At 39.0% G+C, this 13,934-nt stretch overlaps 2 protein-coding genes across 3 annotated transcripts in view; one reads left to right on the forward strand and one right to left on the reverse strand.

The window, feature by feature from the left end:
• atg3 (autophagy related 3) overlaps window positions 1–13,934 on the reverse strand; it is a 257,779-nt gene that overhangs the window by 179,666 nt on the left and 64,179 nt on the right. The window lies entirely within an intron of this gene.
• Window positions 1–13,934, forward strand: part of LOC117384771 (diacylglycerol kinase zeta-like) — a 106,412-nt gene that overhangs the window by 85,088 nt on the left and 7,390 nt on the right. For both annotated transcript variants that reach the window (XM_055227524.1, XM_055227526.1), the window contains 4 exons: window positions 1,674–1,726; window positions 10,094–10,131; window positions 10,210–10,330; window positions 10,410–10,443. In XM_055227524.1, the coding sequence (XP_055083499.1) occupies window positions 1,674–1,726; window positions 10,094–10,131; window positions 10,210–10,330; window positions 10,410–10,443 (246 nt within the window). The remainder of the gene's footprint in view (window positions 1–1,673; window positions 1,727–10,093; window positions 10,132–10,209; window positions 10,331–10,409; window positions 10,444–13,934) is intronic.

Consider the following 13,934-nt stretch of genomic DNA (forward strand, 5'->3'; position numbering starts at 1 on the left):
AGAGAGGTGCCCCACTCACAGTAAGAAGGCGTGTTTTTCAAGAAGTATTTTTAGCAATTAAAATGTCTGTAATTAAATAAGTGTAATTGAAACAGGCAAAGCAGTGACCATGGAGATAAACAGGTAGTGAACGCCGCCCCAGAAAAGTTACTAAGCACATCTTTAACTTTACATTTTCATTCAGAAAGATGTGCTGTTTCTTCTCACAATATTGGTGCCACTAAAATTTGATATCGTGACGCCTCTAGCTACAGTCTCCAACGTGGGAGTTACAAGTGCAGCAGGGGTCACGAAGTCATTTGGTTTATTGGGATTGGTTTTTAGATTTTTGCCCCTGAAAGTGTTTATTATCAAATTTACAATCTTCACAAATCGTATACAGTGTCTTGCCCAAGGACACAACAAAATTATGGATTCTGCCGACAGTGGCTGAGCTAGTAGTTTGTCCACTGAGCCGACGGTTGGAGGTTTTGAATCCCGCTCTCGACGTAAACATCATTGATTGAGCGGTCAGATCCACAGACCACCACAGTACATAGGAAGTTGTCTTCATATTGCCGATAAACAAACCTCGAAATCTACTTTTAATTTACAATCAACTGGCATTTTGCAGACAGTTCACGTTTTGTTTCTCCCTCCCATCTTTTCTGTGTCTTCCTCCGCAGCCGCTGCAACCCCTCATTATACCAGCTGCATGTTTCGCTGTTACGCCGGTCACACCGCTCCCCCGCCGGCTCTTTTTAAACAATAACTATCACCTTACATTCCCAACATATCAAACGCACGACTTCAAAGCTCCACAGGGTAGCTTTAAAAGTACCTACAGCGTCCTCGGTTTCGTAACATCATAAAAAACATGTTTAAATGACTATTTCTGGACCGTTTTAATGAGCTGGAGCTTCTAAGAACAACCTCCCAAAAATAAAAAAAAACGAAAGTAAAAATTCACCTCAGAGATTGTTACTTTTGTTTGTCATTTAAGTGTATTGTTCAGGGCCTTACTTAACTTAGTAATTCACCACGATGAGTTTATAAGTGCTTTTCACAACTTTTAGAGACGAGAGCAGAGTTTTGTCATCGCAGTAATGCTAACAACAACTAGCATGCTAACCAGGCACTTCCAAATTCACTGACAGTAATTAGATGCAGGTAGTACATAGCTCAAAAGCTGCTTGTACATGTAAAAAAAATATATCTTATGGAAGCCTATGTGACTACGCTGCTAATTCTTTGGAGATGTTGTAGCTTTGCCTGGAATGTTCCACAGTACGGCATTCGTGAAACTCATCTCCATGGAGGCAAGCGGGTGACGCCAACAGGTCACGTCACCGCTGTGGAGACGCTCACTATGTGTTTTTCAAGGTACTTTTGAGTAATAAAAACACACGTAATCGGATGAACGCGAGATGGATGTGAATAATGCCATACCGTGGAATATTCCAGACAAAGCAGAAACATCTCCACGGAGACGAGCAAGCGACGGACACCCTACAAGAGAAGTTACGCAGTACAAATGGCAAAATTGTTGACCCAATCCGTCACAAAAGTATAAGGTTCTGAACATGCGAATTCCCCATAGAGTTACATAGGCCCCCAGCCCTCCATCATAAAATCCCCCAAATGCCCGTGAATATTGTGTGTACATCCTTAATCCTATGCTTTTTTTTGCGTAGGAACCAAGACGACGAGGAGAGGGGGAGCGAGGAGAACGACGATACTCGAAAAGGTACCGTTACGTCTTTTTTTTTTCTTTTTTTTTTTTACACGTACGCTATTTATAATCATACATTCTAATTCCTACCCCGAGCGACGATCTATTCTGCAAGGCGTCCATGTTGCTTTTTGTGCTGTTGTTTCCCTCCCTCCTTCTGTCTCTTTCTTTCTTTCTCTCTCTCCTCTGTAGCAGCCTCAAAAGCCCGAACCCGATGGGTAAACTCCGCTGCCTGTACCCACCTCCCTCCCTCCCTGAACACCCCTCTCCATACGAGTACACAGTAACTGGATTAGGGGTAGAGAGAGCGGCGAGGGGAGGGGGGGAGAGCTGGTATTGAGGTCAAATTCATCTGTGTTGTGTGAATCAAGTTGCAACAGCTATAGAACTGCGCTGTCACACACGGTTATGATTGAGTTCATAATTAATTTCGCATTTGGGGCTACTGTGTAAAATGAATTGTAAAGCCCATACGGTGACATTTGTCTGCTATATACACAGTAATGAGGTTTTTATTACCGTGAGAATAGCTGTGACGTAGTAGTTGGCGCTCTCACCTCACAGCAAGAAGGTCGAAGGTTTGATTCCCAGATCAAATGGGACCTGGGTAGGTTTCTCTCAAGTGACCGTATGTATAAAGGTACACTGTGTAACTTTTCTGGGGGAGAGTCCCTCAACTGCTTGTGTCCTTGTAGATGTTAGTGCTTTTTTGCGTAGGATTTTGCACAGTATCATATTCTAGTATTACAGACGATACTTCATCGAGTACTACTACTTTGTCTCCTTCTGCCACTACTTCTACCACCACCACCACTACTACTAATACCTCTCCTGCTACAACTACTACTGCTACTACTACTACCACCACAAGGACTCCTACTATGACTACTACTACTACTGCGAGCACTGTTTTTATTACCACTTTTACTTCAGTATTACAGACGCTACTTATACTTCATCTAGTACTACTACTACTGCGTCTCCTTCTGCCACTACTTTTACCACCACCAGCACTACAAACTATAACTACTTCTGCTACCACTACTACCACCACAAGGACTACTCCTACTACTACTACTACTACTACTACTACTACTACTACTGCGAGCACTGTTTCTATTACCACTTTTACTTCTATTTAGTTACCCCTGTTTACCTTTACTACTGCTGCAACTGCCTCAACCCAACTGCTTGTCTTCCCGGAGATGCTACTGCTTTGCCTAAAATGTTCCACAGTATGACATTAATCTTATCTATCTCCATGGAGACAAACGGGTGACGATACCAGACCGATGTACAAGTCAGATCTGTGGAGAGAAACGTGACAAAAATGGGTGATTCTACGGCTTTATACACAAAGATAGTTCATCAAAAGTGAAGAAGATGTCAGAGTATTACACATTACGAGTTGTTACTTAAGTTTTTGTAACTTGAGTGTAGAAAAGTTCCGTAGTGTTGAAAGTGTTTGAAAGTTGCGCCTGTCAAAACAATCACCTGCCAGATAAAGCCTCGTCTAGACAATTTCAAAAGCCGGCTGTATAAACAAGCCTCAAATACTATGCATCAAGGTGGAAAGTACTCATTTTTAGAAGGTTTAAAGGTCCTATATTACACTAAATTGACTTTTGTGAGGTTTAAACCGTGTTATAATAATGTTACCTCCTCAAAAACAGACCTGGAGTTGTGTTTTGTTTCATTCACACACGTTTAAGATTCAAGATTCAAGATGCAAAGCTTTATTCTCATGCACAGTAAAGAAACACATTTCCCTGTACAATGAAATTCTTACTTTGCTGCCCACACTGGATGCCAAGAGTATATAAATAATAAGATAAAGAGAAGCATGTACAAATATAATCAAATACAAACATAATCTTTAGAGAAATGGTATGTAAAGATGGTTGATATGTGTGCAAACAGGACAGGTTAATTTAACAGTCAGTCAGTAATAGTGCAAATTGTTCATGTGCAAAGTATATAAGTAACCTTTTATTATTAGTCTGTTTACATCTCCAAAGCTCAAAATGCTCTGTTCCACCTTGTGATGTCATGAAGTTGTAGTTTTCAAGTTAACAGCTACATTTTACCTTTTAGTTCAGTAGAGATTGGCAATTCCAGATTAGCTGACATGATCCAAATGATTCTAGTGAAGGTGTATGGAGTAAAAAAAATAAATAAATACACACTGGAGCACTTCCTGTATCACCACATGACATCACAAGGTGGAGTGTGTTTAGTTTGAGAGAAGAACTCAGCCTAAATATGCAGGATTTGTGTGTTAAACATGTGTGAATGAAGCAAAACACAACTCCAAGTCTGTTTGTGATGAGGAAACAATATTATAATGTAGATCAGAAAATGCTGTAATATGTGCCCTTTAATGGAGGACAATTTGACACTAATCTTAACTTGGCACTGAACGTAATCCAAGGCTGATCAATTGCAGAGTGATTACTATTCCTGAATGTAAATCAACTATACTATAAAGACTTTCAACCATGGGAAATTTCCGGATGTTTACCAGAAATTTTCCACCCCTTTGCGTCTCTAATCACAATATTGTTTTCACAAATTGTATCCAATACCACATCTTTTTTAAAGTGCCACCCTAATATGGACTTTGAGATGAGTACAAAACAGTCTACAAAGTATTCCTTGAAGTATTTAGTATGCCACTGGCTGGTCGTACTGCTAATGCCAGCCTGCTCTGACAATAGATACCCAGTACAAGTAACTCCCCAAGTGGCCCTCCTAAAGCCCATCAGCTAAGCGGGATTAACTCACAAAAAGAGTTCAACTAGCAAATATTTGAATAATTATACTGCCAGAATTTGCTCAAATACTGTTGGTACTTCAATGCAGATTAAAGTTTGGAAAATCATCATCTTTGGCTGTGTCCGAATGTGCACCCTAGCCCCTAACCCCTCATTCACTACATTGTCCCACACTCTGTAGGGGACTAAAGCTTGCGGAATGAAGCTAAAATTTGATCTCTAGAATAAATATTGATCAAAATCGACTGGCGCAAGTATTTGTGGACTAATAATAAGATGGCTCTTGCGTAAATAAACTGGATTGTTTCAACTTTTAGGCTGAGATGTCGATATTTTAACGGTACAAACTAATGTGAGCAGCTGATCTTATCAGTGTAGCGTTTCTTTTAAACAGGGGGTATTGTGTAAAATTGACTTTTCTGAGCTTTTCTTCCTGTTATAACGTTATTCCTTCATTAAAAACATGCCTGAAGTTATTTATATGTCATCAATGCATTCAAATCCTTCCTAAAGTTAGCAGTACAATCCTATTTAAGGCTCAGTCCACAAGCCGACATTACGCATGCTACAGTTTTCCATGAATATATAAAATAAATATATAAAACGTGGTACAAAACAACAGGGGTCTCAAACTTAGACATGTCAGAGTCTGGGTGAAGCGGGGTCGCATCAGGTATTCCACAAAAAAGCTTTGTTAAAATATTCTCAAAAGTCATCAGTTTTCAACATACATGAGGAAATATGCCAATTCTTGTGGATTTTATGGATATACATCGTTATTTGTTGAATCTTTTGTGACGGAGTACACAGCGCGAGTGACACGTGTGTTTGGGGTTTACTGATTTGGCGGAACCTTCTACACGCAACATTGTAATGCCAAACCAACATTCATATTGTCCTGTGGGCCACAAAATATCGTCTCGCGGGCCGCACTTGGCCCCCGGGCTGCGAGTTTGAGACTCCTGCACTACAACTTCACAAACCTGATGCGATGTGCAGTAGTTTCGTTAGCAGGATGCAGGCTAATGGTAAAGTGATAGTGCTAAGAAGGGGGATTCAAGAGTGTCAAAAGCTAAAATGAAACTAATTACACATTTTAATACGTTGTTTTCAGTGAATATCACATTTTCAAAACAATAAAAAGTAACATGGCGATTATAAAATGTTATGTGTTTGCAAATAATGTAATTTTTAAGAGTGGTTTGTTGATAATCAGGGGTCAAGAGTGCATTAAAACATGGCTTCTATCTGCTTCCATTCAGTCGTGTTACGTCCACTCAAAAACCTGTCGCTATTTGCTGTTTTTTTTGCCCCACTCTCGCAATGCATTGTGGTCTATACTGACTAACGACCCTCACGAATTTTTGAGTGCACTGCTTTTCCGCTCAATGGACATTCGGACAGCGCTAAAAACGACGTGACCCCTAAATCGTGCCCTCTGTAGGCAATAGTGCAAACACTCGGACACAGCTTCAAGTTTCATCACATTTTTTTTCTCGACATCGTTCACCGACAACATTCCTAGATCTTGTTTTTCAAATTGCTACGTTAGAGTTTTGAATCGTCAGGGGCAACGAGAATGTCTGACCCAGCTAAATTATCCTGTCATGTTTTCAAGTGCCATAGGTGGTAATGAAAGATGTATGCAGGACTATAGGGAGATATGTAAATGAGCGTATGTATGAAGTTTGACAAAATGGCCGCCATGTTTTGAAAGGTAAAATGATTGTCAGCTTATTTGTACTTAGCGGAAAACAGACAGGAACTTTAAATATAAGCTCAGTATTAAAACCAAAAAGTCTGTTCTTATTACTACTACTACTACAACACCTACTACTTTTACTGAGAGTACTTCAAGTTCTACCAGTAAGAAAGTTCTGGCTAACACAACTACTAGTTCTACAAATGCTACTTATACTTCTTCTACTATGGCTATCGTTACTGCTACCACTACTATCACCACCACTACAAGTACTACTTCTACTACTGACACTACACTTCCACGAGTACTACCACTACTACAAACTGCTTCGGCTACTTTGGCTACCACTACACTTCTACTAAAAACTGCCATTATTACTACTACCAGAAATGCTAGTACTATTGCTACCGCTTTTCCTAGTATTATTACTTCTAACAGCACTACTATTCTACCACTATATATATATATTTCTAATTTGTTATCCCTGTTCTAACTAGTGCTACTTTTGCTACTGCTGCAATTACAGTTACATCTTATTTAAAATGGCACTGTTAGTATTTGATTTCAGATTTTAAATTAAATTGGCTAATTGCAGTTTTTTGCTTTGTGTGATCCACGTATCTAATGATCTGCACTTCCCAAAACACTTTAGTGGAGAAGGAGATGAAAGATCAGGCTTGATTGAAGTAGAAAAGAACAAGTCAAATCATTAAAGGGCTCATTTTACACTATTTTCTGATCTATGTTATAATCTTGTTTCCTCATCACAAGCAGACCTGGAGTTGTGTTTTGTTTACTCTGTTCCACCTTGTGATGTCATGTGGTGATACAGGAAGTGCTTCATTGTTTTTTTTTTAACTCTACACACCTTCAGTAGAATCATTTGAGTAATTTCAGCCGTGTAATTGGCAATATGTATGAAACTAAAGGTAAAAAGTAGCTGTTAACTTGAAAACTACCAATTCGTGACATCACAAGGTGGAACAGAGCATTTTGAGCTTTGGAGATGTAGACAGACTAATAATAAAAGCTTACTGAAACATGTAAGAATGAAATAAAACACAGCTCCAGGTCTGTTTTTGATGAGGTAACAGCATTATAACATAACTTAAAGTTCACAAGAGTTCATTTTGTTTAATACATGACCTTTAAACTCTTGTTAAGCTTTATTAATCCGATAGCGTTGGATTGCGGACTTTCCATTACCGTAACTCCGCAATCAATTGTGCTATCATGTAAATTCAAACAGGGTCTCAAAGCAAAGACATGGGGCTCTTTAAATATTTTACTGTCGTTGCGGTCATCTGCCTCCATTGTCTCTTAAAGATGACCAATCAGAGCGCAGGTGAGAATTTTCCGTCAGTTATTCGATGCGTCAACGAAAAAATACAGATGAATATGCAAAATACAGGTAGTTGTGTGAAAAATGCAGTACATTCTGATACTTCCTTTACTTCTATACTGAGCTCAGTCCTTAAAGGGTTAAAGTCGATCTGTGACGGTCCAATCAGAGCTCGCTATAAGGATCAAACTGTGATTAAACTCTAGGTTAGAGTTTAACTAGAAAACCTTCTCTGGACCCGGTTAGGTTCACAGAATGAGCTACCATGGCAACTGACTCGGGGTTTAGGTTAACTCCGTCTGAGAAACATAAACTCTGAGTTGACCTCTTTTCAGGGCTATTAAAGTCTGAGTTTGGCCTAAACCTGCTTCTTGAAACGGGGCCATTGCTTTATCGAGACTATTTCAAAAACCAGCTGTATAAACAAGTCTGGAACATTATGTACTGTGGTAGAAAGCGCTCATTTTCACAAGGTTTAATGAAGGACAATTTAACGCTAATCTAATCCGAGGGTGATCAGCGGCAGAGTCGTTACTATTCCTGAATGTAAATCAACTATATTATGCAGTCTTTCAACTTTTTATTTTATTTTTGAATATGTCTAAGCTAATATTTCCTGCTATTACATCATATTACTACAAGAATTGAGCTTCTATTACTACCACAACCCCTACCAGTACTGCTACTTCTACTGCAACCCGCAAACTACCAGTGTTACTGCTAATAATACTTCAACTACTGTATTACCACTACTTGCAGGCAGTTTAAAGTGTGGTATTAGTTTCAAATGTATTCAATTGACCCACATTATACAACCCGCCTTACCCCCCTTTGAGAAAAGACACTGTTTCATTGAACTCTCAAATTATGAATAATTCTCTGAACTAATTTGAATTTGAAGATTGCGGTAATTTCTTTCGCCATAATGGACCAATCATTATTACATTACAACAATCCAGGCGTCTTTTGGTTCTTACAATTAGAAACAGATTCAAATTATACACCTCCTTTCTGTGTTTAGAAATTATGAAATATATTCTTTAGCGACGTGTAGGAGAGATTCCCCGCAGAGCCATGTCAAATGTCTAAATTTTCATAAATCAGTCACACTTATGCATACAGGAGGATGCATATGTGTCTCTCTGCGTACCACCGGGCTGCAACGCTGGCTATTATAATCGTATTTAACGTTTAGCATTCAGCTGTCTCCTCAGTTTAGGTTTTATATTCTTACAAATTGGCAGCAATGCAAAGTTACTATATATATTTACTCATGACATTTATTTGGCTGTAGAAAGTAGTAATGCAGTAATGGTATTTGTGATGCTAGTGGTAGTAGTAGTAGTAGTAGTGGGTGGAGAAGTAAGTAGGAGTGGTAGTAGTATTTGTAGGAGTAGTAGGAGGAGGAGTTATAATACTAATAGGAGTAGTAGTAGGAGTAGTAGTAGTTACAGTGCAGTACAGTAGTTGTAGTTGTAGTAGTAGTAGTTGTAGTCATAATAGTAATAGGAGTAGTAGTTACAGAAGTAGTAGGAGGAGGAGTAGTTGCAGGAGTAGCAGTAGTAGTTATAGTACAGTAGTAGTTGTTGTAGTAATAGTTGTAGTAGTTGTAGTTATAATAGTAGGAGTAGTAGTAGTTACAGTACAGTACAGTAGTAGTAGTAGTTGTAGTTGTAGTTTTTGTAGTAGTATTTGTAGTGGTTGTAGTTATAATAGTAGTAGTTGCAGGAGCAGTAGTAGTTGTAGTTACAGTACAGTAGTAGTAGTAGTTGTTGTAGTAATAGTTGTAGTAGTAGTTGTTGTAGTAATAGTTGTAGTAGTAGTAGTTGTAGTTATAATAGTAACAGGAGTAGTAGTAGTTACAGTACAGTAGTTGTAGTTGTAGTTTTTGTAGTAGTAGTTGCAGTGGTTGTAGTAATAGGAGTAGTAGTTACAGTAGTAGTAGGAGTAGTAGTTATATTAATAGGAGGACTAGTTATAGTAATAATAGGAGGAGCAGTAGTAGTAGTTATAGTAGTAGTGGTAGTAGAATTAGTAGTTATACTAGTAGTAGCAGAAGTAGTAGTGATAATAGCAGCCATTATAATAGTAAAAGTAGTAATAGCAGTTGTAGTAGGAGTACTAGTAATAGTCGCAGTGACATATTGTACACACGTAGTACATTCATTGAGTGATTTGTACGACTTCGTACAGTCGTGACAGTAGCGTGTTTGTCCACTGATCCAAAGGCTTGCGGTTCAAATCCCGCTCTTGTCATAAACATCATTGGTAGAGCGGTCAGATCCAATGACTCACATGTTGGCAGTGCAATTCCAGCTCCCACAGATGAATACTGTCGTTGTGTCCTTGGGCAAGACTTAGACGCTTAACCCACCTCCAGTGTCTGTGTACGAATGTGTGCGTGAACGGGTGAGTGGTTCCTTGATGTAACGTGCTTTGAGTGTCTTGAAGGTGGAAAAGCTATGTGTAAAAATATGACCATTTACCCTTTACTTGACAGACATTACAAAGTTTATTTAATTACTAGTACTCCTTTAATATTTTTTATCTTTCTGTTTTTGTAGAAATATTTGATTGTGTAAAGAAAATGGATTTGAAAAAAGTAAGTCATTTTATTTTAAGTTTTTTACACATTACAAAAATATGTATTTATCTTAGTTATTAAACATGTATTTTGCAGCTTCAGGAATTGCACTCAAAAGGGGCGGACCTCACTGTACTGGACCAATCAGGATGCAGTATCTTGCACCATGCTGTCAGTACAGGAAGTAAAGAGATGGTCAGCTATGTTATGAAAAATGGTAAACACTTTTAAACTTAAGACTTCGATTGTTATAAAGTGTCATATTGTAAATTCAAATAATAATTGTGCATTTTTAGCTCCAAGCCTACTGGATGTGGCAGATACACTACTGTAAGTATGATTTTTGTTTAGTTTTGGGGTATTTTTTAATATAGATTTGACAAAAGATAAATAACTATGTTGATTAAAACCCTTGGGAAATAGACGAAACTATACAAATGTAATCCAGTTTTAGTTTTAAAAGTTTTTAAACATTTTGCCAAAAAGAGGCACAGATGTAGGTCAGTCTCTCTGATGTTTTCAGAATCAAAATGTCATAAAAAATAAACTACAACTTGTACATAGTCTGCAGTTTCAGTTGTAATCCTCATTACCAGACTGACTTAATACAATTTCTTGGTTAGTTTTATTAGTACCTGATTTTGAACCATGCGCGAAGAACAAGAAAGTACTTTTGAGATTATCTGGCTGTTGTTTACACATGGTTCTCATCCCACAAAATGCATTTAAATTCTTTAGGCAATAGTATTATACAAAAAGCTGTGTTTGCAATACAGTGGTCGTTTATCGCGGAGGTTACGTTCTAAAAATAACCCACAATAGACGAAATCCGCAAAGTAGTCAGCTTTTTTTTTGCAATTATTCTCTATGTTTTGCAGCTGTAAAACCCCTCACCACACACTTTATACACTTTTCTCACACAGGCATTAACATTTTCTAATTCAGTTAATAAATAATGACTCACGCCTATTTCACAGTTCCTCTGACCGTTACTTTTTGTCCTGGTGCTGCTCCTCTGTAGTGTCGAATGAACATTTATGTAAATTTGGCTGAACGTATTCTGTACTGTACAGGAGACACAACAGAGAGGAGATTGATTGACAATGGTGCCTTGCTATATCGCGGTTCACCGTTTGCGGTTTCGTAAAGGATCACTGTATACCGCATGATCTAGAAGGGATAGAGAGAAAACTCAGATACAGGTACAAGTGGACGTTAAAATCTAAAAAGGCTGCTCTTTAACTGGCTTAAAACATAAACCGATTTGGGGCCCATATTACTCTTTTTTCTGATCTATGTAATAATGTTGTTCCTCATCAAAAACATACCTGGAGTTTAGTTTTGTTTCATTCACACATGTTTACCACACAAATCCTGCATATTTAGAATGAATTCTACTCTCAAATGGAAAACACTCTGTTCCACCTTGTGATGTTTCACCTAGTTTTTTGGGGTTTTTTTGTAGCTGTAGTGGGAGTAGTAATATTGTAGAAGTTATAATAGTAGGAGTAGTAGCAGCTATAATAGCAACCATTATAATAGTAGGCCGTTAGCAACCATTATAATCGTTAGGCCAGTTAACACGCAGCAATAATGTGTCTTACCACAACTATGCAGATGACACTCAGATCTATATCTCACTGGCAGCAGGTGAATATGGACCAGTGGATTCACTCTGCCACTGCATCCAACAGATCAGTGTGTGGATGCAAAACAACCTTCTTCTGCTAAACTCAGACAAGACTGAAGTCATCATCTTTGGCCCACAGAAACATAGAGAAAGTGTCAGCAGTCACCTCCAGTCTCGCTCTCTAAAACCTTCAAATCTAGGGGTAACAATGGACTTAGACTTGAACTTTAACAGCCACATCAAATCAATAACATCTGCAGCTTTTTACCATCTAAAAAACATTGCAAAAATCAAAGGTATACTGTCAAAGTGTCGTAACGGGTGAGTGTAGCAGACCAAAGAGTGCAGACTCGGGGAATATTTACAGGATTTATTGTTGAAATGGGACAAGTACAAACAGAGGGTGATCCGGAGGTGAGCAGGTGAGCAGGAACACAGAAACACAGGAACTGAGGACATGAAGGGACCACAGGATGACAGGCAGACCAGACGGGCGTAGGGCAGAGCGGGCAGGAGACATCCAGGGCCAGAGCATGACAGGAACACAGGAACGCAGGCACGACAGGAACAAGTGAGGACGACAACGAACTCGCACTGGGTGTCTTCTCCCATCTCTCTTTATCCATGGCAGGTGTGGTGATTAGCCAGATGGAGAGCAGGTGCGCGCGGGAGGAGCCGAGAGCTCCGCCCAGCTCCAGGCACAGGCAGGCGAGGGAGGGGGAAGAGCACACAGGGAGAACAGGAAAGGCAGGATCATGACACAAAGCCAGACTTAGAGAGACTTATCCATGCATTTGTCTCCAGTAGGTTAGACTACTGTAACAGCTTGCTCACTGGCCTCTCCAAACGAGCCTTGACACAGCTGCAGTACATCCAGAACGCTGCTGCTCGGGCCCTGACTAGAACCACGAAGTATGAGCACATAAGTCCTGTGCTCAGGTCTCTGCGCTGGCTTCCTGTAGCTCAAAGAATAGACTTTAAAGCAGCTCTGCTTGTGTATAAGTCTCTCCATGGCCTAGGTCCAAAGTACATCTCCGACATGTTAGTGCCATATGAACCATCTCGCAATTTGAGGACTTCAGGGACCGGCCTCCTGCTGGTGCCCAGAGTCAGGACTAAACATGGGGAGTCAGTATTTCAGTTTTATGCAGCTAAAACTTGGAACAGTCTTCCTGAAGATGTGAGACAGGCCTCTACTTTGACAATGTTTAAATCCAGGCTCAAAACGGTTCTGTTTAGCTGTGCATACGACTGAAAGGTTTTTATTCTGCACTCTTCTCCTTTAATGGTAATTTTATGATGACAAAAGAAACATGGACTGACGGACTTTTATTAGACATAGTAAAGTGACAGGAAAGTATTTGAGAAGTGACAGGAAAGTTTTTTGTAAAATAATGGGAGAGTTCTTAAACTGAGCAAGATAGTGTTTAAAGAGTGCGAGAGAGAGTTTTTAAAGGGTGCAAACGAGTGGGTGAGAGAGTTGCAGATTGGGTGATTATTTATGATTTGATTTGTGTGATTTTAATGTCTTTCTTATTCTGTAAAGCACTTTGAATTACCTTGTGTACAAATTGTGCTATACAAATAAACTTGCCTTGCCTTGCCTTGCCTTGACACTTAACCCACCTCACCCCCAGTGTCTGTGTACACTGGTGTATGAATGTGTGTGTGAATGAGTGAGTGGTTTCTTGATGTAAAGCGCTTGAAAGTGGAAAAAACGCTGAATAAAAAGGGGACCCTTTACCATTTACTTGACAGATATTACAAAATGGTAATACAGGAAGTGCTTCATTGCGATTTTAAGATCCATACACCTTCACTATAATAACTTCTTCTATAACTTCTTTTAAATTATTTCAGTCCTGAAATTGCCAATCTCTACTGAACTAAAGGTAAAATGTAGCTGTTAACTTGAAAACTACCACTTCATGAGACTTCATGGAACAGAGTATTTCGAGCTTTGGAGATGTAGACAAGACTTAATGAAGTGTTACTCAAACATTTGAATGAAACAAAACACAACTCCGGGTATGTTTTTGATGAGGTAACAACATTATAACATGGCTTAAATCTCACAAGAATCCATTTTGTGTAATATAGTATCTTTAATAATAAAATTCTGCTCAAAGTTCAAATTTTAAACACGTCAGAATGTGTGATTTACTAATTGCATCCATTCAATTTGTGATTC

Source organism: Periophthalmus magnuspinnatus, chromosome 2 (genome assembly GCF_009829125.3).
Source record: "Periophthalmus magnuspinnatus isolate fPerMag1 chromosome 2, fPerMag1.2.pri, whole genome shotgun sequence".
NCBI lineage: Eukaryota > Metazoa > Chordata > Actinopteri > Gobiiformes > Gobiidae > Periophthalmus > Periophthalmus magnuspinnatus.